We start from the raw sequence: 21,676 nt of genomic DNA, 5'->3' as shown, positions 1-21,676 counted from the left end.
GCTTTTCGAAAGCGGCTGGCCCAGCTCACCGTACGAGACTACGAGTGCCGTATATTTACATAGTCGAGGGACGGTAGCTGTCTATATGAGTATGTATGGAGCATGTTATGTTGGTCAGGACGTCTATTCTAAGACTGCAGGGAGAGGTTTCGGTCTCGCGCGAGCGACTCTTGAGCTTTGTTTCCGAATACGATTGTTCACCGTTTCTTTGGAGAAAATCAAATCATTGGTTTCACCGTGGAAGAGTTGCTTTCAAGATACGGTCTTTGTTTCACGACTGGTTCAGCGCACTTTTCGTAGAGTCGGGACCGTTACGTAATTGTTTTTTGTTCAAAACGTGATTGGGAAGCCTTCGCCTGTTCAACTTCTCCGCTTTTGTTCCAATATCGTGATACAAGAGCGAAGGGGCATACACCGGCTTTTATTAACCTGTGTTTGGGTGGAGTACGTAGGCCTGTTGCATGGCAAGAAAGATACGTGTATACGGTTTGAAACTCAGTGTCTGCATGTCGCCCAGTAGACCTCAGACATAATGACGTCACGCTGTGTTTACATGTGCGCATTAGCTATGAGAGCCAGGGTTGAATCGGATGTAGGATATGAATCTGATGAAACTACAGCACAGAATGAAAGCAATTAGAATGTTTTATTTACGCTCCCTATTAAATGCTATTATTTTAGGGTGCCCTAAAACACACATTGCAAGTTATAGATGGGAGCAGCAAAAAAAGCGTCTTTTATGACACATATTTGGACGTGTCATTGGGCAATGTTTTCAACCATTTCTTTAAATGTACCCAATTATTTTCTAGTTCTTTCATTATCACTCCTTTGGAATACTGCTCAATCCCCCCCACCCCCCCCCCAAAAAAACCCCCAGTTTATTATTATTATTTTTTGTGTGTGGTGGGGATGGGGCGTCCAAATAAGTAGCTTTTTATTTCAGGTTGCGTTTGCGCACAAACAGATCCGCCGAGCAAATATCACATGTCCAATTGTTAAAGATGTGTACCCATGCCATTTGCGCGTTGATTATCCAATCACCTCGAACATTGATTATCCAATTAGTATTTTCCTAGAATCCACCGAGCCGATCCGCCGTTCATATTGAACATGATAGGGTTTTGGGAACCAACCTATCATGTCTTATAAATATGCAAAAGTGAAGAACGTTTGTACTGCTTTAAAAGTTGCGAGTTCACGATACAATGTTTTGTTGTTGCGGAGGGGGGGGGGGTGCAAAAGCCGAAAATATCACAGGTCTTATTGTTAAAGATGTGTCCCCATGCCACTTGCGCGTTGATTATCCAATCACCTCGAACATTGATTATCCAATTGGTATTTTCCTAGAATCCAAAGACGTTTAGAAACTGAATTATTTCTTTAAACAAATTGATTTATTGGCGGCCAGATATCAATTCGGCCCTCGCAGGGTGGGTTTTGTGTGCAAAACGGAATTTTCTCTTTAAATCAAACGATGCAAATCTAAACTAGTAAACAGCACGTGTTGCCATCTTTAATGTCGTTCCCCCCCATAACCGTGCACACCCACGGGGGTTGCGAAAACTCGGGTCTTCACAGTGTCTGTCCAAAGAAATTTCGGAAGCCGCACCGGCGGGCGGCGGGCGGCGGGCGTGGGTGGAAAGCGCCATTCATTTTTCGCTCTCCCGCCGTTACGTTACTTGTTTTGTGAACGCGCAGTCGCCAGTTCAACTTCTCCGCTATTGTTCCAATATCGCGATACAAAGAGCGAATAGGGCACACACCGCTTTACCCGATCAACCTGCATTGGAAGCGAGATACGTTATTGAAACTCAGAACAGAAACGCCCTAGCAAGTACACTTTTCCAAGCCCCTTCTAAAATCTATATTGTTCATAAACTGGGCAGTGATGTGATAGGTTCATATCTTCGGCAAGCTTACTATTACTGACTTAAAAAAACGGATATCATGACCTTTTTATTTCCTGCAATAAATCCCCCCCCCCGTTTATCGCAGCTTTGTGTAAAACACGAATCAATGACTTGGACCGCATATAGCGAGCTGATGAACTCAAGATTTATAAAGTGGAATACATGCATTTGAAGCTTGCTGGGATTGTACTCACTGAAAAAATTGGTGGATTGGTGGGGGGCCAATGGGGGTCATTGCCCCCCCCCCAAAAAAAAACCCCCCCAAGGCAGCCAATGCGTACATCATTAAAATTGCGCTACCATGCACCAATGCCATGAAAAGCCTTCCCTCTTCCTTTTCATATCAAACTTGGGGCGTAATATTTTGGACTCCTTTTTCGGGGAACAAAAAAAGTTTGACCCACCCTTAAAAACCCCCACTATGTTCTGGATTTAGCCTTATACAGGCGCAAGACCAGTACCGGACTGAATGGTTGCGCCACCTGAAACGAATTGTTGATTGCAAGTAGGGAAACAAAAGGGGAAAAGTTTGAGAGAAGTGTGCTTCCTCCATCGAGAGTGAAGCTGAATACTGCAATTCGGCGTAACAATGAATGAGTTAACAATTACGTAACAGAGCGCGCTGTCAATGGTGTAACGCCCGACGTTGAAAGAGAAAGTAAGGCGTGTTCCTTGGTACTGTAGTGATAGAAAGAATTATATTACCGAGTACATTGTTCAATGACGATTATTGTGGCGATACTCTCAGTCAATAGACCTAAGATGTACTGACGTAACTCTTTGTTTAAAAGTGCGCTTTCCTGTGAGAGCTGGCTCTCATAGAAAACGCACTTGTAAACAGAGCCTGACGTCATTGCGTCTTAGGACCATTGAGGGCACTATTTAAGTTTAACGGTCAAGCCTACGCGGGTTTGGTTTTGGAGTTGAACGTACGAAAAGTAGTTCGATCATGATTATCGTTTCGGCGACGTAGCTGCTGTTTATTACCTATCGTATTAACATACGATTGTACATAAAGGTTGTGTGATTACTCATAGAAAATTGGGGGCGCTAATAAAGTTTAACGGTCAAGCCTACGCGCAGTTTGTTTTGGGAGTTAAAAGTACGAAGAGTAGTTCGCGCATAATTTGCTGTTTTTGGTAACGTAGTTCGCCAAAACAGCTCGTGTTAAAATATGTGTGTTTCATATAGGACAGTAAAAAACCTAGAAAAACGTAGAACCTCCATAACCAAATGGTAACAAATGGGGATAGTGTAATATAACTATTAGAATCAAGCATTAAAGGTTCTGTGATATTTGAAGTGATTGAACATGAATAACAATTTACGCGAAGTACACGGTATAACAACCAGTGGAATCCCAGAGAGGACGCCTCTCATTAGGTGTCTATATGAGTGAAGACCTGCAAATCGACTCCCGTAGACCTCGATGATAATTACGAGTATGTCCGTAAATTATTTTTAAAAATACTCACAACTCTCAGAGGTGTTTGATACACCATCCAAATCAAAGCTTATTGTATTATCTTTTATTTTCTGTTCAATTTTTGTTCAATTATCCAATGACTAATGGGAGAAAATTCCATCAAAGGATGTCAGCCCGAAAAGTAGTCCATTGGCCCATCGCCATTTTGAAAATGATGCCTGCGCTCTATTGCAAAGAGCAATATTAGGGCCCAATTTCATGCAAATTGGCCCACATATTGTGTCATGGATGCCACTAAACCATACTCATGATAAAATTGTATGATGTATATATGATTACGTATACACGTGTGCATCAGGCGCGGTTCTAGAACCAATATATATTTTTTTTTTGGGGGGGGGGAGCTAGCAGGGTGGATCCAGATTTTTTTCAGGGAGGCGTGCTGAAATGTAGACCGGTTATTTTCTCCAGACACTTAGGCCTCCGAAAATCTATAGGTGGGTGGGTTGGGGGTGGGAGTGGGCTCATGCCATATTTTCAATGCGGGGAGCGCCAATAAAATCCTAAAATCATTCACACTATATTAACTACAAAATGTACCCTTGTCACGACTATTCCTTTAGGGGGAGACCGTTCGCATGTACATCACAATCCTTCTTTTTGCTAATGCAATTTCTTTTTACGGAATTTATTTTTTGGGGGGCTAGACAAAGAAAAAAAAAATTATGGGGGGGGGGGGGGCTAAAGCCCCCCCCCCCCGTAGAACCGCGCCTGGTGTGCATGTACAACAAACGGGTGAACACGGTCGAGGAATCCATAAGAAAACACAGCTTGTGTTATAGGCATGGGCCCCGTATTTAAAACGATAATGTTCCGACACCAAGTGACAGTCAAGTAAATGGCCTAGTGGTTAGGCTCATTGTCCACAGACCCCGGGGTCCGGGGTTCGAGTCCTGTTGGTGTAATTTTTGGTTTTCAATACACGCGCTCTGTCATTTACTTTAAGAGTCTCAATTTCTCGTCGTCAAACACCAACCGACCTTAGCTCAATCAGTTAAGTCGCCGGCTGGGACTGTCTGCGAAGTCCAGGTTATGCATCTACTCATAGGTACGGGGCTCTTTTGCTGTCTCGGCAGCAAGGCATAGGGTGTCGCCTCGTTTCCTCCCTTAACGGTGCTTGGCCCTCCGGGGTTACATGGATGGATAGGGAAGGAGGTGTGGTGGGCCGGGAATCCGAGACCCAGGAAGAGTACTATATGGGAGTTGGTAACCAATCGCGACCCCTGAATGCTTGGTCAACACCACATAACTTTTTGTTTTTCTTTATCCCCTTATTTTTTTCCCTATAGTCGAGAATTTATAACGTACAGTAAAAACGCTCTAATAGCAAAGAATTTAAGCATACAAATTGTGATTTGGCCCGCATGTTATACATTTAATGTGTGTCATGGATGCCACTAAACTATAAACTCATGGTAAAATCATGATAAAAATGTGCCCAGATTTAAAAACATGTGCAAAATGAAACGCCTTTTCAGAGGGTTACAGACGTCCTAAATTGGAATAAAAGTACGTTTTCTCTTTAAAACATAAGATGCAAATCAAAAACTAGTAAGCCTAGAAAAAAAGTATGTAAACAGCACGGGGTGACATCTTTACGAATAGGTCTTCAAAGTGTCTGTCCAAAGAAATTTCGAAAGCCGCACTGGCGGGCGTCTGGTGGCTGGCGGCGGGCGGCGGGTGGCGGGCCCGTTACGGCGAGTCGTCCCCAATCCCTGGTTTGGTGTAACTTAAGTCTGCACGGAGAGGTTTCGGTTTCACGCGAGCGACGTTGTTTCCGAAGGATCAAACCTCAAATGCATGAACAATGTGCGCTGTCAAAAGTGTATCGCCCAATGTGAGGCGTGTTCGAATTCCTTGGTATTGTAGGCCCCTAGTGATTGGAATAAATTCTATTACCCCAAGTGCATTGTTCAATGAATATTATTTGTGATGATACTCTAAATTTAAGTTTAACGGTCAAGCCTGCGCAGGTTTGGTTTGTGGGTTATACGTACGAAAAGTAGTTCGCCCATAATTCGCCTCGGCGGCGTAGTTTGCCGAAAGAGCTCCTGTTTATTACGTGTGTTCATATTAGGATGATTATAGACAAAGAGGGTTCGTTGCTGTCGTGATTCGAAAGAATTGTATTTGATTGCATACTTTGTACAGTGTGCAATGACGATCAGTAGTTGTGTGGTTATTTTTAGTTGATTGAGGGCGCTATTCAAGTTTAATGGTCAAGCCTACGCGCACTTTGTTTCGGAAGTTAAAGGTACGAAAAGGGGCTCGTGCCATATTTTCAATGGGGAGCCCCAATTAAATCCTACAATCAGGCACACTATATTAACTACAAAATGCACCCTTGCCACGACTATTTCTTTAGGGGGAGACCGTTCGCATGTACGTCACATTCCTTCTTTTTGCTAATGCAATTTTATATTTTTCTTAATTTTTGTGTATTGTGTGTGTGTGTGTGGGGGGGGGGGGGGGGCTAGACAAAAAAATTTGGGGGCTAAAGCCCCTCCTAGCCCCCCCCCCCCCCGTAGAACCGCCACTGCTAATAGCAAAGAATTGAAGTACAAATGTATACACATTGTGATTTGGCCCGTGTATTATACATTAGTGTGTGACTCATGGACGCCACTAAAACAAAGTCATTATAAAATCATGATAAAAATGTGCCCAGAAAAAAATTGAAAAATGAAACTCCTTTTTCAGAGGGTTTCAGACGCCATTAATTGGACTAAAAGTACATTTCTCTTTAAAACAAAGGATGCAAATCGAAAACTACAAGAAAACGGTACGTAAAGAGCACGGGGTGTCATCTTTACTAAAAAGTCTTCAAAGTGGGTGTCCAAAGAGATTTCAAAAGCCGCACCGGCGGCGGGCGGCGGGCGGCGGGCGGCGGGCGGCGGGCGGCGGGCGGCGGGCGGCGGGCGGCGGGCGGCGGGCGGCGGGCGGCGGGCGGCGGGCGGCGGGCGGCGGGCGGCGGGCGGCGGGCGGCGGGCGGCGGGCGGCGGGCGGCGGGCGGCGGGCGGCGGGCGGCGGCGCGGGCGGCGGGCGGCGGGCGGCGGGCGGCGGGCGGCGGGCGGCGGGCGGCGGGCGGCGGGCGGCGGGCCACTACGGTTCACGGGCGGGCGGCGGGCCACTACGGTTTACCGTACGGCGCGTCGTCCCCAATCCCTGGTTTGTTGTAAGACTGCACGGAGAGGTTTCGGTTTCGCGCGAGCGACTCGAAGCGTTGTTTCCGAAGGATCAAACCCCAAATGCATGAATAATGTGCGCTGTCAAAAGTGTACCGCCTAGTGTGTTCAAATTCCTTGGTACTGTAGTGATTGGAAAGAATATTATATTACCGAGTACATTGTTCAATGAGTATTATTTTTGATGATACTCTCAGTCGATTGAGGGCACTATTTAAGTTTAACGGTCAAACTTACGCAGGTTTGTGGGTTAAACATACAAAGAGTAGTTCACCGTTTAATAATAGTTAGCCGTTTAGTTCGCCGAAACAGCTCCTGTTTATTACATGTGTTCATATTAAGATTAGGATTATAGATGAAGGGGTTCTTTGCTGTTGTGATTCAAAAGAATTGTATATGGTTACATAATAATTGTACAGTGTGCAATGACGATCTGTTGTGTGATTACTTGTAGTTGATTGAGGGCGATATTCAAGTTTAACGGTCAAGCTTACGCGCAGTTTGTTTTGGGAGTTAAACGTACGAAAAGTAGTTCGCACATAATTTGCCGTAATGTTAACGTTGTTCGCCAAACAGCTCTTGTTAATCGCGCGTGTTTCACATTAAGATTAAAGATAGGAACCGCTGCATTTCTTTGATTCTCATTTTAATTTTGATGCCGTCACCATGTTTCACAGGTCACCGTACCAATAGTTATCATATTTTCCCCTCTCTACTTTGTATCTATTCAAAAACCATTACTCCATTCACATCTGAACGAAAAACTTGTAGGAGAAAAAAAATGAGCTAATTATTAAAACAGTTATTCATCGAAACCTATTGAAGGTCTAAGTCTAGACACCTCCCACCCCCTCTATGCGAAATAGACCCACAAGTTTGGGTTTTTTTTCGAACAAAATCGCCTGAGTTTGAAGCCACCAGTCACAAATGCTTGATTTTACATACATGTTGTAAATATGTTTACAATCAATGCCAATCATGGGTCGCCAGGACCTCTTATTCAAAATTACCCGTGGGATCACAACATATTCATGAGCTTGTGCGCAGTAGTTTACAGCCATTTCTTGGTATGCACCCCTAGCAGCAACCATGCACCACAGACATGCATGCAGACCAGCAGTAAATAAACAGCCATAGACCCCAGCGATAAAAAAATTCCCTCACTTCAGAAATTCAGGGAAAATGCTTAAAACTCTCCAAGGTGTTCGAGACACGCATCAAATAAAAGCTTATTTCATCATCTTCATTTTCTGTTCAACTTTTGGGGTGGATTCGATAACTTTTGGTAGAAATTTCCATCCAAAGATGATAACCCCTAATAAAATAGTCCTGCTGCTCATCGCCATTTTGAAAAATGATACCTTGCAAAACAGATCACTTTAAGGCATAGTTTCATCGAAATTTCGCAGGAATACAAGCTCGCAGTCCTGTGCACGGCTTTCACCCTTCTTTTTTTTTTTTTTAACCTTTTTAGTTCATGGCAAACGAAATGCTCCATAGCGGCGAGTTTGAAAATACTCAGAAAAAACATGATTTGGGTATGAGACATTTTCAGCAAAAAGCGCAATTTTTTACTGGAAACCGAAAGGTTGTTGTTGTCGTATGCGTTCAGCACGCTCTTTCCGCCAGCCACCCCAGGGCAGCTTCCTCACAGTTGTGTAGGGCTTCGATTCCTCCGTCTAGTCTGGTAATGGGACAGTCATTCACTATGTGATTCATTGTTTGAGTCTCTCCACAATCACAACCGAAAGGTGTAAAATACATAAGAGGCAGGGGTTGTATAGGGTGAGTCAAAAAGAAAGTGACCTGAATTCATGTTTTTTCACCTTCAAAAGCAAATTAAATTGGACACACCAAAGAAGCGCGCATTAAACGAGCATCATCAGTGTGAAAAAAACGAATGAGCTTATACTGAAAACGATAGTTAAGCATTTTTTTACCAAAAGAACCTATTTTTACAGCTGTTCAAGGAATTCTAAATGCTTTGAAGCTATTCAATGGAGTACCATAGATTATCACACAAGCATTCAGATACAAATGAGCTTTTAATAATCCGAGTCAAGACTGAATCATTATGTCAGATTTTGTGTTTTGTGTATGAGAAACAAATCAATTTTTTTTTTTTTTAATGATGATGGTAATTTTTGTCTGTTTCCCTATGCAAGTTTTCGTTCATTCATGGAGGTAGGAAAACCCCATGGTGCATTGTAATTAAAATGGTATTCATCAATGCGTATCGGTACATGATCAATGGTGGGCAGCTGATTGGGATAACTTGTGATTAGAGTATGTAAATTACGTGGAACTTTCACAGTTACTAGTCAATAACATGAACTTTTATTACCATGCTTTTTATTTCTATTAAATGCAGAGAGCTACAATTTTTTTAAAAATATTTTTTTAAAAATACTTTCCCCCAACTCGAACACTTTGACTGTATATGCGAACCACATCAGATAAAATATTATTCTCCATCAGAAGAAGGGGGGGGGGGGGGTAAAATTCACATATATTTCCCCCATTATGGACTTATTTGCCATGGTAAGAAAACACAGTGATAAAGCTATTCTGTTGATACGGTCCTGCTTCATTTTGTAATACCTTATCAAGGCCCCACTCTGAACAATGCCAATTAAAACGTAGATCACGGTGTCTTAACACAACCCATTCGTCACTCTGAACAATGCCAATTAAAACGTGGTTCAATTATCACGCTGTCTTAACACAAGCCATTCGTCATGGTAACGGCATAATGACAACGAGGTGAATATCTCTACAGTTTTCGTATGAAGAAAAAATTGAAGGCAACGTCAGAGCTGCTGTATCCATCTTAAAAACATGTCATGGTTTTCGGCGACCTTAATCTCGATACTTTTCTTGCTACTTTTAGTCAGCAACCGGAGTTTTCTCCAAGCCTCCTGCCCGCCCGGCTGGCTGAAATGGCGACAGTCTTGCTACATCCGACTCCCTAACAGGATGAATTGGTTTGAGGCCTCGGAGGCTTGTAACCGACCAGGAGGCAGCATGATTGTGCCCAATTCAAAGGAGGAAAACCTCTTCATCTGGGAGTCATTGGTAACAGGCACCGGTGGACTCTGGATTGGTTGTACGGATGCGGCTCAAGAGGGTGTCTGGCTGTGCGATGGTCAGCCTGCACAATACACCAACTGGCATCCGAGCTACCCAAGCAGAAGCAATAAACGTAACTGCGCCCGTATATCCACCTACGAAGGATGGCGTTGGGTCGATAAGACACTTTGCAATAGACAGCGATTTGCTGCCTGTGAGATGACACCCTCTTCGGTACCAGCCTACCACACCTTCACCGGTCCCGATGGGCGTGTCCCCCAGCGATGCCTCCTCCATCACGACATCAAGAATCTGACGGCAGAGGGCTTGCTTGCCTGTGGCTGGGCGTGCTGGGCCGATCCCCGATGCCGCTCCTTTAATCTCTGGCAGAGCAAGAAGAAACAAAAGATGTGTCAACTCAATGACGTCACTCGTCTTGTGGCTGATGACAACGACTTCAAGGCAACCGACAACTGTTACTTTTTTAATTTGTGAAAATATTTCACCGAAAGAACACGTGCCGTCAATGCTCGGACGAACACTATATAGTCAGGTGGCATATGGTCGGAATCGTGACCGACTGGTCCAAAGCACCAAACTTGGCAGATAGATTCTTATAGCCCTAGAGAAGATATTTAGAAGGGGTGACACCTGAAATTCTTTTGGGAAGGGTGCCTAATTTGCATAAATCGTTAATCCCTGCCGTGTAATATATTTATTCCCATATTTGGGTATATTTTTATTTTTTATTTTTTTGAAAAATGTATTTTGGTGATTCTACTTGCATATTCTTACTTCAATTACATTTTGTAAAACATATAAGTGACTGAATAATTAGGAGGACATAGTAAAGAACCACAATTGCTACTATTTTACCCTAAAGTTACGCGCATTTACCTTTTCCTCAGATATCATCAACTAGTCTCGCCAAACGTGGGTTTTGATGAGCTTCAAATTAACAAAGTTACTTACTGGCATAGTTACCCTAACAAAAATAAGTGGGAAATCAAGTGAAAATTGATAACATCTTGATGCTTAGCCCAAAAGACCAAAAAAGGGGAGACAATGTGGTGTCCGTAAATTGGGCTAGTACGGGAAGGGTAACGTGGGAACTTAAACAAGTTCAACAAAATCCCCCTAAATAAGAGATTATTGTTGTTTACAATAATTTTGTCTACGCCAAAACGTTTTCTCAACAATAATTAGGGGAATTTTCTTGAACTTGTTCCAGTGTTCCATGTTAGGCAACCATTCACCTACTTGTTAGCCTAATTTATGGACACCTCGTTTTTCCCCAGTTTTTGTTTTCTAGGCTTAATATCACAATGTTATCATAGTTCACATGATTTTGCATAAGGTTTTAATAGGGTAGCTGTACCAGTAAGCTACTTGGTGAATTTGAAGTTCATCAATGCTAATGTTTGGCAAGACTAATCGATGATATCTGGAGACAAGGTAAATGCGCGCAATTTTAGGTCATAATAGTAGCCATTTTGGATCGTTACTATGTCCTCATAATTATTCAGTCACTTATATGCTTTGGAAAATGTTATTTAAGTAAAAATAAGTAAGTAGAATCCCCAAAATACACTTTTCAAAAAAATAAAAAAATGGAAATATACCCAAATATGGGAATAAATATATTACACGTCAGGGATTAACGATTTATGCAAATTAGGCACCCTTCCCAAAATAATTTCAGGTGTCACCCCTTCTAAATATCTTCTCTAGGTCTATAAGAATATATCTGCCAAGTTTGGTGCTTTGGACCAGTCGGTCACGATCTTGACGAAAATTAGATCTAAGCCACCTGACTAATACTACTGTTGGAAATACACTGATACCTTATTACGCATTAACATTATAAATACACTGCTGATTGATTGGAACTCACAAACATCGATGCCTTGTTTTAGAAGTAGCTGAGTTTAAGGTTAAAATCTCAATCTCAAATTTGCCGTATTTGTGTTTTGTCACGGGATGAACAACATACAATCTGGATGCCATTTGAAGTCGTCTGTTCATGTCATCTTCAATGGACTCGAACATTGACTGTTTCTTTTTTTAATTTTTGAACATCATCATCCAAAGTGAGTTAAGTTTAGATGTACATGTATCAACAAGAGGTTGTAAAAAGTAAGTGTGAACAACGAATACAAATGTTTTCTTCGTTATGTAAAAGACAAAGACTTAAACATTGTTGTTTTCATGGTAGATCTGTCGTGGGAAATTATGAGTTCCTAAATAAGTTGCAACAGGGGCGGCGGAACCGGGGGGGGGGGGGGCGGGGGGGGGAACTTGCCGTCAAGATTTTTTCAGGATAACAAAAGTTCCCCTCTCGCGTTTATAAATGTGCCCTCTCGAGATGAAAACAAAACTGCCCCTCAAACGCACACATAAAAGCATATAATCGCGCTACAAATAAAATAGTCTCCTCTCTTGTAAGTCAAACTGCCCCTCAAAAACACAGGTGCCTCTCTCGCATTAACAAAATTGTGCAACTTCTCGACATGGAAAACTATCCCTCGCACAAATACCCCTCTCGCAATAACAAAATATTGTGGCTCTCTCGAGATTGAAAATTGGCCAACGAAAAAACAATAGTGCATCTCGCGATAACTTCTCGAGGTGGAAAACTGCTCCTCTAAAGCACACTCTTATTAGTGCCCTACTCGCAACATTAAAATTGTGCCCCTCTCACACAGAAAACTGGCCTTAAAAAATAATAGTGCTCCTCCTCACGCTCGTACCATACTTTCAGTGGGGGCGCTGTTGAAATCCGACGATTATTAACGATATATCGCTATATCTGAGTGTAAGTCTTTTGCCTTGTCTGTCTCGTCCGTGTGTCGTTATCATGTTGTTTTTCTGTTGCTAGTGTTGTCTGTAAGGGATGTTTCCTACAAGCCTCGGCTTACTTAAACAGCCCCATACTCCTTACTTTCTCTTGTACATATATAAGTTTATCATTTCTTCAAAGCGCATTTTATTATTTTGAGACAAATTTATTGATTTTGTTATTTTGCTATTTACCAGTCCTTCTTTTATTTATGGATGTATTCTCTAAAGGGGTGTGGAATAAATGTCTTCTTGAATTGAATTGAATTGAATTGAATTGAATTGAATTGAATATCACAGAATAGTGTACATATACCCCCTACCAAGCTGGCTCTGTCCGTATTTTGTGCAAAGGCGGACATTATTACCAGTTAAAAAAAATGTGGGTGTCAGAGCAGGGGGGGGGGATCCTCATTTTTTTTCATGAATTTTTTATTTACATTTTTTTTTGGATCCGAGTCTGAGTGGGTGTCCCGTTAACGGGGCTCTCAAAAGTGGTAAAAAACGCGCCCTCTTCGTTAGAGCACGGAGCCCATAGTATCCGCATTCCATGTTATATCTGACTACTGACGTTATAGAGTGCACCGACCGAAAAGTGGAGTTCTTTGGGTTGTTTTCTCGGAACCACAAATCCACGACGAGCACAAGAAAGAGCAAGCATTTTGACATGAAAATAACAAGAAATTGGCAATGCACGAACACCGCTTTCAATTCTTTTCGTGTCAATGACCGTTCGATCGGCGCATAGGACATACTTCATCTTCAAATTCTAAGTTCATTCTGTGTAACGATTGAATGACCAAAGAGGCCCGATTGTATTCGATCGGCAAAACTCCCGGACCAAGAAGTCTTTTTTTTTTGGTTTCAGATAAAAAGAGCTGTGACTCAAACTTTTTAGATGTCTTTGGTCAAGAATTGCGAAACTCAGTGAGATCTGTAACAATCAATCTTGACAAAAACTGGGTGAGTCAAAAAACACGAAACCCAAATGTCGGGACTATTGTTTTAGTGACATTCTGCATGTATCACTTTCAAAATCTAGGATATGAAAGCCCAATTCATAAGCTTTCTTTTAGTACAAGAATCATTCGAATCACCTATGCACTTTTTAAGTTACGGGCTTTTAAACACGACCACCGTTTTAAAGTTCTGTCAACGGATCACACAGAAGGTGTGCGTCCTTTCAGCAAAACGAAAACAATTTGTCTTCGTTTTGCTGAAAGAACACTTACCTTTTTGTGATCCGTGGACAGAACTTTAAAACGGTGGTCGTGTTTAAAAGCCCGTAACTTGAAAAGAACATAAGTGATTTGAATGATTCTTGTACTAAAAGAAAGCTTATTAATTGGGCTTTCATATCCTAGATTTTGAAAGTGCTACATTTAGAACTTTACTAAAACAATGGTCCCGACATTTGGGTTTCGTTTTTTTGTTTACTCACCCTGTATAGCAATTCAGAAGGCTGATTAAGGAAAACAATTAGTTGTTATGTTGCAATATGATCGATGTAATTTATTACAATGTTCAAGCAATATTGTATAGAATTATGTGTAACGTTAGCATTGTTAATGTATGCCAAGTAATATTGAGTATATTTAACCATTCTAAAGGCTGATATTTACATGCATGATGATGTACAGTGTTGATGTTTGTGGTACATGGTATGCTATAGTTTTTATTGCATCTTTGCATTTTACACTTACACGACTCGTATGGATTTAATGTTTAACTTTAGAGGATTGATTTTGAATTCAACTATTTGTATTTACCACAAGTAGCTATGATTCTTAGTCTTAATGCTTATGTAAAGCGCCTATAGGCTAGGAGCATTTCAATGAATTTGACGCCATATATTTTTTTTTATAGTATTCTTTTATGTTACACGTAAACCGACTTGAACTTTTTTTTCGCAAGTACATGTACTCACTTTAAATGCTTAAAACAACCTAATTGTATTCCAAAGGTTACAAGCTGAGTTAAATTCCTCTGAATGGCTGCAGAGGGCGCTATACCACTCGCACGGGGCTGAGCCGTATCTCTATATGCACACTAAGTCGCATCACTGCACCCATGCATAATGTCTCCGATTTTGCTAGTGAGGACTGCACAAGTTTCTAACTGAACACTAATTATTGCACAACTATGTTGCAGTTACTAAAATGTTTGGATGTGTGCTATCAAAATTGAGTTCTTGTAGTTAAAATGTTCACCGTGTATCTTGCATAGTTATCTTGCATTGTATACATTGTCAAGAGTTTCAACAAATTTATTGTTACTTGAAAATAATAGCACAGATAAAATGAGTACACTTCATAACGCCGCGCCTGTCTCCTTTTGGAGATCCGAAATAAGACATCATAGCAACAACGTGTTTGTTGCCGAGTACGTCTTTGTTGACGCCAGTTCAAGAACTGCAGAATGAAATGGCAACTGCAAAATGTATTCTTTGTTAAAAGGTTGTCATATTCTACAATGTAGATAACATTTGGAGTGGATAGTGTTCAGACATTTTGGTTTTAGTTGTGTCTTGATCTTCATCAATATACCAAGCACGGCATGGTTTATCATAGCAAGTTGTTCTCCAATGCTTGTCTTGATCTTCATAAGTTTACCAGTTTGTCATGCCCTCTACGCCTCCTGTCCGCCTGGCTGGCTGAGATGGCAGCAAATCTTGTTACATCTTACTGACGGACAAGATGAATTGGTTTGAGGCATCGGAGGCTTAACCGGCCGAAAGTTTACCAGAAGAAAGCCTCTTCGCCTGAGAGTCAATGTTGTGATTAAGAAGTTGGGATTCTCTGGACTGAAGAGGATTTCGAGGACTGAAGCAATACTTACACGTACGTGTATTTTTTTTTTTTTACTCAGGTCCCGAAATTCCACTGACAGTGACCTCACAGATCAAGCAACCTCGGCGTGTATAGCACTCTGCATGTTACCTACAGGGAACATGGCACAAGACTGGTGAACAACCTGGATATAGTATTAAAACCCTTTCCTTTGTAAAAGCCCAGCATTCTCCTGAAGACAAACAATTTAAAGCGTACATGTAGGAGCGTTGAGTCTTGTCGGTTGTTTTCTCAACCACGTCATAAACTCATAAAAAAGGATACACCCTAGGCCAAACGTAAAATCGTTTACTTATTGACGTTTCACCATGGAAACTATACGCCCCTGACTTCCATTATTTCATAAGTTCCACATCAATAAACTCTCCGACCTTGGAGGCAGTACACTCAACAAAGCTATTATTGTCGTGGTAATTGACTAATTGTCGACCAGTTCAAGCAAGATAATTGAAGCGTTTTCTTCACTTACCAGTCAAGCGCTGTTGTCACCGTCATGATAATTTCGTGTTTTCGTCATCATGCAAAGCATGGTTAACAAACAAACTGTCGTGAGATATTTCCTTTGATCTCAACAATTTACCAAATGAAAAGACCTGACGAGAAAGAAACCTACCAGTTGTGAAGCACATTTTAAAGATTTTCCGTCGTTGCTTTCTTAATGTGGAAAAATATTATAATTGTAGTAAAATGTTCTCTCGTAAGGCCTAATACAACCAGGTTTTGTTTTCTGTCTGTTATTATAGAACGTCATTGCCAAAAGAGGAAACAAAATCTCTATCAGTTCTAAAATTTAGGAAGATGCATTTGCCGTTTTCTTCGAATTTTCAGAATATATTTTTTCAATAGTTTCAGAATATATGAATATAATTCATTTTTGTTCAGTGTCTCTCACTGGAACAATAATTGTGTTTGTACTGATATACTTCATTGTTATACTATGTACATGTAGGTATACAATGCAATGATACTTTAAACGGTTGCCTCATTGGGATTTTTTTCCCCCAAGTATTACATTTCGTCACCATGGTTTCCCTTCTACCAACGATGCAGGCGCCATGGTGATAATTAGCAGTAATTGAGATGAATAATTTGTTGCAATTTATATGCATCCCTAAACTACGTACACGATTTAAAATTGCAGTGAGTATAAAAGATAATGCACAGGTATAGTTGGCAGCATTCAACGGTACGATGGCTTGGTGGACAGCAAGGTTTGCTCTGATGCTTGTCTCGATCTTCATCAATTTACCAAGCTGCCAGGCCCTCTACGCCTCATGTCCGCCTGGCTGGCTGAAATGGCAGCAATCTTGCTACATCTTACTACCGGACAAGATGAATTGGTTTGAGGCCTCGGAGGCTTGTAGCCGGCCGGGAAGCAGTCTGGCCGTGCCCAACTCGCGGGAAGAAAACGACTTCATCTGGAAGTCAGTGAGGCCACAGACTGACGGTATGTGGATCGGCTGTACGGATGCGGCCCAAGAGGGTATCTGGCTGTGCGGGGGTCAACCTATGACTTTCAGCAGTTGGAAAGGGCGAAATCCGCACAACGACAACCAGCGTAACTGCGCCCGGATGACTGTGTACGGTGGTGGGGGCTTATGGTCCGCCAGTGTTCCTTGCGGTAGCAGCAACCGCAAACCTGCAGCCTGTGAGATGACGGTCTCTGCGATGCCAGCCTACCACGCCATCACCGGTCCTGATGGGCGTGTCCCCCAGTTATGCCTCATCCATCACGACATCAAGAATCGGACGGAAGATGGCGTGCTTGCCTGTGGCTGGGCGTGCCGAGCCGATCCCCGATGCCGCTCCTTTAATCTCTGGCAGAGCAACACTGAAAGAGAAAAGATGTGTCAACTCAATGACGTCACTCGTCTTGTGGCTGATGTCAACGACTATAAGGCAACCAACAACTGTTACTATTTTGAACTGTAGAAAGATTTCAACTGAAAGATCACTTGCCGTCAATGCTCGAACAATTAATATCAGACTTCTCTCTCATTTACACCCTTTTTCGACTCGGAAGCATTATAGAAGGAACCGAGTCGAAGAATTTTTAGCTTAATTTAGAGAATCACAGATTATCCCCGTCATTGTACCTGTTCGTGTGCTCACTCGCGATCCGGCCGTCGGTTAAAGATTTCTGTCATCTCTACTAGACACACGAAACTGATCTGTATATTAAACGGAAATTATAATCATTTTTCCGAAAAAAAAAGCAAATATTTTTTTTTCGGCTTTGAAATTTTCTTTTTTGTTGATAGGTCTAAATTTAAGTTCACAAACCAAAAAAGGTATTAGAGTGAGCGTGGATAAAAAAGAATGATGTATTTTTCTTGAAGTAAAATTTGGAATGAGTTAAAAGCTCAAATTGTTATCATTGTTTAGTAAATCACTGGTTATCCGTCAATGTGTTTGTGCACAGGCTGTATAGCTCCAGGGTGTCAATAGAAAAAGCACTAAAAAGATAGGTGGCTTGCTCCATTGAATACAAAAATATCATGGTAATAAAGTACATACATGTATGTTATTGACTATAGTAACTCTAAAAACAAATCACGTAATTTGCATCATTCACGCGTTGTTTCTTATATACACTGTAAAAAGGTTGGATAAAACACTTTTGGGCAATGTAATATACACAGAATTGGTATGAAATTATCTCATATTGGGTTGAATAAGGTAAAAACTGTCAAACTATTGGGAAGAATTTGCCCCCGAGTGTTGGCAGTTGATAATTCGACCATCATTGGTCGAATTATGAACCCATTTTGCTAAACTTTTTTACAGTGATTCATGAACCACACAATTATTGAGACGATATCATTCTCCACGGGCAGTCAATGGGCACAGACGTCAGCATCCCACTTTTGGTTTCAAAAGGTTTCGATGAATAACTGTTTTAATAATTAGCTCATTTTTTCTCCTACAAGTTTTTCTTTCAGATGTGAATGGAGTAATGTTTTTTGAATAGATGCAAAGTAGAGAGGGGAAAATATGATAACTATTTGTATGGTGACCGGTGAAACATGATGACGTCATCAAAATTAAAATGAGAATCAAAGAAATGCAGCGGTTCCTATCTTTAATCCTAATATAAAACACACGCAATTAACAAGAGCTGTTTTGGCGAACTACGTTAATACAAAACGGCCCGCCGGCCCGCCGCCGGCCCGCCGGCCCGCCGGCCCGCCGCCGGCCCGCCGGCCCGCCGGCCCGCCGGCCCGCCGCCGGCCCGCCGGCCCGCCGGCCCGCCGCCGGCCCGCCGGCCCGCCGGCCCGCCGCCGGCCCGCCGGCCCGCCGGCCCGCCGGCCCGCCGGCCCGCCGGCCCGCCGGCCCGCCGGCCCGCCGGCCCGCCGGCCCGCCGGCCCGCCGGCCCGCCGGCCCGCCGGCCCGCCGGCCCGCCGGCCCGCCGGCCCGCCGGCCCGCCGGCCCGCCGGCCCGCCGGCCCGCCGGCGCCGCCCGCCGGCCCCGGCCCGCCGGCCCGCCGGCCCGCCGGCCCGCCGGCCCGCCGGCCCGCCGGCCCGCCGCCGGCCCGCCGGCCCGCCGGCCCGCCGGCCCGCCGGCCCGCCGGCCCGCCGGCCCGCCGGCCCGCCGGCCCGCCGGCCCGCCGGCCCGCCGGCCCGCCGGCCCGCCGGCCCGCCGGCCCGCCGGCCCGCCGGCCCGCCGGCCCGCCGGCCCGCCGGCCCGCCGGCCCGCCGGCCCGCCGGCCCGCCGGCCCGCCGGCCCGCCGGCCCGCCGCTTATATCACAGAGCCTGATTTCCTGAATCTATTATTATCCGCATTTGATCTAGGGGTGTTTGTCTTGTCGGGAGCCTAAATGCTCTTAGAAATGCAGCAGTTCCTCTCTGTAATCATTGCACGTGCTTTCAACAAGAGCTGTAACGCTTTGGCGAACTGCGATACCAAAACAGCAAATTACGCGAGAACTACTTTTCGTACCTTTAACTCCCGAAACAAAGTACGCGTAGGCTTGACCATTAAACTTGAATAGCGCCCTCAATCAACTTAAAGTAATCACACAACTACTGAGCGTCATTGCACACTGTACAAATTATGTAATCAAATACAATTCTTTCGAATCACGACAGCAACGAACCCTCTTTGTCTATAATCATCCTAATATGAACACACGTAATAAACAGGAGCTCTTTCGGCAAACTACGCCGCTGAGGCGAATTATGGGCGAACTACTTTTTGTACGTTTAACCCCCCCCCCAAAAAAAAAACCCTGCGTAGGTCTGACCGTTAAACTTAAATAGTGCCCTCAATCGAGAGGATCACTACAAAATAATATTCATTGAACAATGCACTTTGTAATAGAATTATTTCAAATCACTACAGTACCAAATAATTCGAACACATTGGACGTTACACTTTTTACAGCGCACATTGTTCATGCATTTGGGTTTTATCCTTTGGAAACAATTAACGCTTCGAGTCGCTCGCGCGAAACCGAAACCTCTCCGTGCAGTCTTACAACAAACCAGGGATTGGGGACGGCGCGCCGTACGGTGAACCGTTCCGCCGCCCGCCGCCCGCCGCCCGCCGCCCGCCGCCCGCCGCCCGCCGCCCTCCGCCCGCCGCCCGCCGCCCGCCGCCCGCCGCCTGCCACCCGCCGCCCGCCGCCCGCCGGTGCGGCTTTCGAAATTTCTTTAGACAGACAATTTGAAGACATTTTCGTAAAGATGACACCCCGTGCTGTTTACGTACCTTTTTCTTCTAGTTTTTGATTTGCATCTTTTATTTTAAAGTGAAAAGTACTTTTATTCCAATTTAGGGCGTCTGCAACCCTCTAAAAAAGGGGTTTCATTTTGCACATGTTTTAAATTCTGGGCACATTTTTATCATGATTTTATCATGAATTTGGTTTAGTGGCACCCATGACACACAATAAATGTATAATATGCGGGCCAAATTATGCTTAAATTCTTTGCTATTAGAGCACCAATGTGTGCCTTGAACTTGATGTTTCCAAAAAAAAGGGGTGGAAGCCGTATACAGAGTGTGAGCTCGTATTTCTGTGTAAATTGCATGAAATTGGGCCCTAAAATTGCTCTATTTTGCAATGGAGCGCAAGCATCATTTTTCAAAATGGCGATGGGCTACGGGACACCTTTTCAAGTCGGGCTGACATCATTTGATGTAATTTCCTCCCATAAGTCATCGGATAATGGAACAAAAATTGAACAGAAAATAAAAAATTATGAATAAGCTTTGATTTAGTGGGTGGGTCATACACCTTTTGAGAGTTGAGATGATTTTTAAAAAATAATTTTGGGAAAAACGCGTTATTATCACTGAGGTCTATGGGAGTCGATTTGCAGGTCTGCACCCATATAGACACCTAATGAGAGGCGTCCTCTCTGGGATTCCACTGGTTGTTGTACCGTATACTTCGCGTAAATGGTTATTAATTTTCAATCACTTCAAATATCACAGAGCCTGATTTCTTGAATCTATTTCCCCATTTGTTACATTACGGTGAATAGTGTTCTAGAGGTTCGAGGTTGTTTTCTGGTTGGGAACCTAAAATTAGGGTGGGTTTGAAATGAGAATCAAAGAAATGCAGCGGTTCCTATTTTTAATCGTAAATATGATACACGTGCTTTCAACAAGAGCTTATTTATTTGTATCGCTTTGGCGAACTGCGATACCAAAACAGCAAATTACGCGAGGACTACTTTTCGTACCTTTAACTCCCCAAACAAAGTGCGCGTAGGCTTGACCATTAAACGTGAATAGCGCCCTCAATCAACTTAAAGTAATCACACAACTACTGATCGTCATTGCACACTGTATAAATTATGTAATCAAATACAATTCTTTTGAATCACGACTGCAACGAACCAACTTTGTCTATAATCATCCTAATATGAACACACTTAATAAACAGGAGGTTTTCGGCGCCGAGGCAAATTATGGGCGAACTACTTTTTGTACGTTTAACCCACAAACCAAACCTGCGTAGGTCTGACCGTTAAACAATGCACTCGGTAATAGAATTATTTCAAATCACTACAGTACCAAGGAATTCGAACACATTGGACGTTATACTTGTCGCAGCGTGCATTGTTCATGCATTCGGGTTTGATCCTTCGGAAACACCGCTTCGAGTCTCTCGCGCGAAACCGAAACCTCTCCGTGCAGTCTTACAACAAACCAGGGATTGGGGACGACGCGCCGTACGGTGAACCGGCCCAGCGCCCGCCGCCCGCCGCCCGCCGCCAACCGCCCGCCGCCCGCCGACGCGGCTTTCGAAATTTCTTTGGACAGACACTTTGAAAACCTTTTCGTTAAGATGTCACCCCGTGCTGTTTACATACCTTTTTCTTCCA

General features: G+C 43.3%; 3 protein-coding genes across 3 annotated transcripts; 2 read left to right on the top strand and 1 right to left on the bottom strand.

Annotated features, from left to right (window-relative positions):
- Positions 1-9,169: 9,169 nt before the first annotated feature.
- LOC119738293 (perlucin-like protein) lies at positions 9,170-11,867 on the top strand. Its single transcript, XM_038213135.1, has 2 exons — positions 9,170-10,198; positions 11,473-11,867. The coding sequence occupies exon 1, from the start codon at positions 9,423-9,425 to the stop codon at positions 10,146-10,148; it is 726 nt and encodes a 241-aa protein (XP_038069063.1). The 5' UTR covers positions 9,170-9,422; the 3' UTR covers positions 10,149-10,198; positions 11,473-11,867.
- A 4,664-nt stretch (positions 11,868-16,531) lies between these two features.
- LOC119736826 (C-type lectin lectoxin-Enh6-like) lies at positions 16,532-17,305 on the top strand. The gene has a single exon (XM_038210835.1). It carries the CDS (start codon positions 16,532-16,534, stop codon positions 17,270-17,272), a length of 741 nt encoding a protein of 246 aa, XP_038066763.1. The 3' UTR covers positions 17,273-17,305.
- A 1,171-nt stretch (positions 17,306-18,476) lies between these two features.
- On the bottom strand, positions 18,477-19,456 carry LOC119736824 (circumsporozoite protein-like). The gene is made up of 2 exons (XM_038210834.1): positions 19,438-19,456; positions 18,477-19,078 (listed from the first exon to the last, which is right to left on the bottom strand). The coding sequence occupies exons 1-2, from the start codon at positions 19,454-19,456 to the stop codon at positions 18,477-18,479; spliced, it is 621 nt and encodes a 206-aa protein (XP_038066762.1).
- Positions 19,457-21,676: the final 2,220 nt, after the last annotated feature.

Source organism: Patiria miniata, unplaced genomic scaffold, assembly GCF_015706575.1.
Source record: "Patiria miniata isolate m_02_andy unplaced genomic scaffold, ASM1570657v1 HiC_scaffold_3, whole genome shotgun sequence".
NCBI classification, from domain to species: Eukaryota; Metazoa; Echinodermata; class Asteroidea; order Valvatida; family Asterinidae; genus Patiria; species Patiria miniata.
This window is presented reverse-complemented; position numbering and strand designations above follow the sequence as displayed.

Bases quoted from the DNA above. Each gene is read 5' to 3' on its own strand.
- LOC119738293 (XM_038213135.1), top strand. From the start codon at position 9,423: ATGTCATGGTTTTCGGCGACCTTAATCTCGATACTTTTCTTGCTACTT.
- LOC119736826 (XM_038210835.1), top strand. From the start codon at position 16,532: ATGGCTTGGTGGACAGCAAGGTTTGCTCTGATGCTTGTCTCGATCTTC.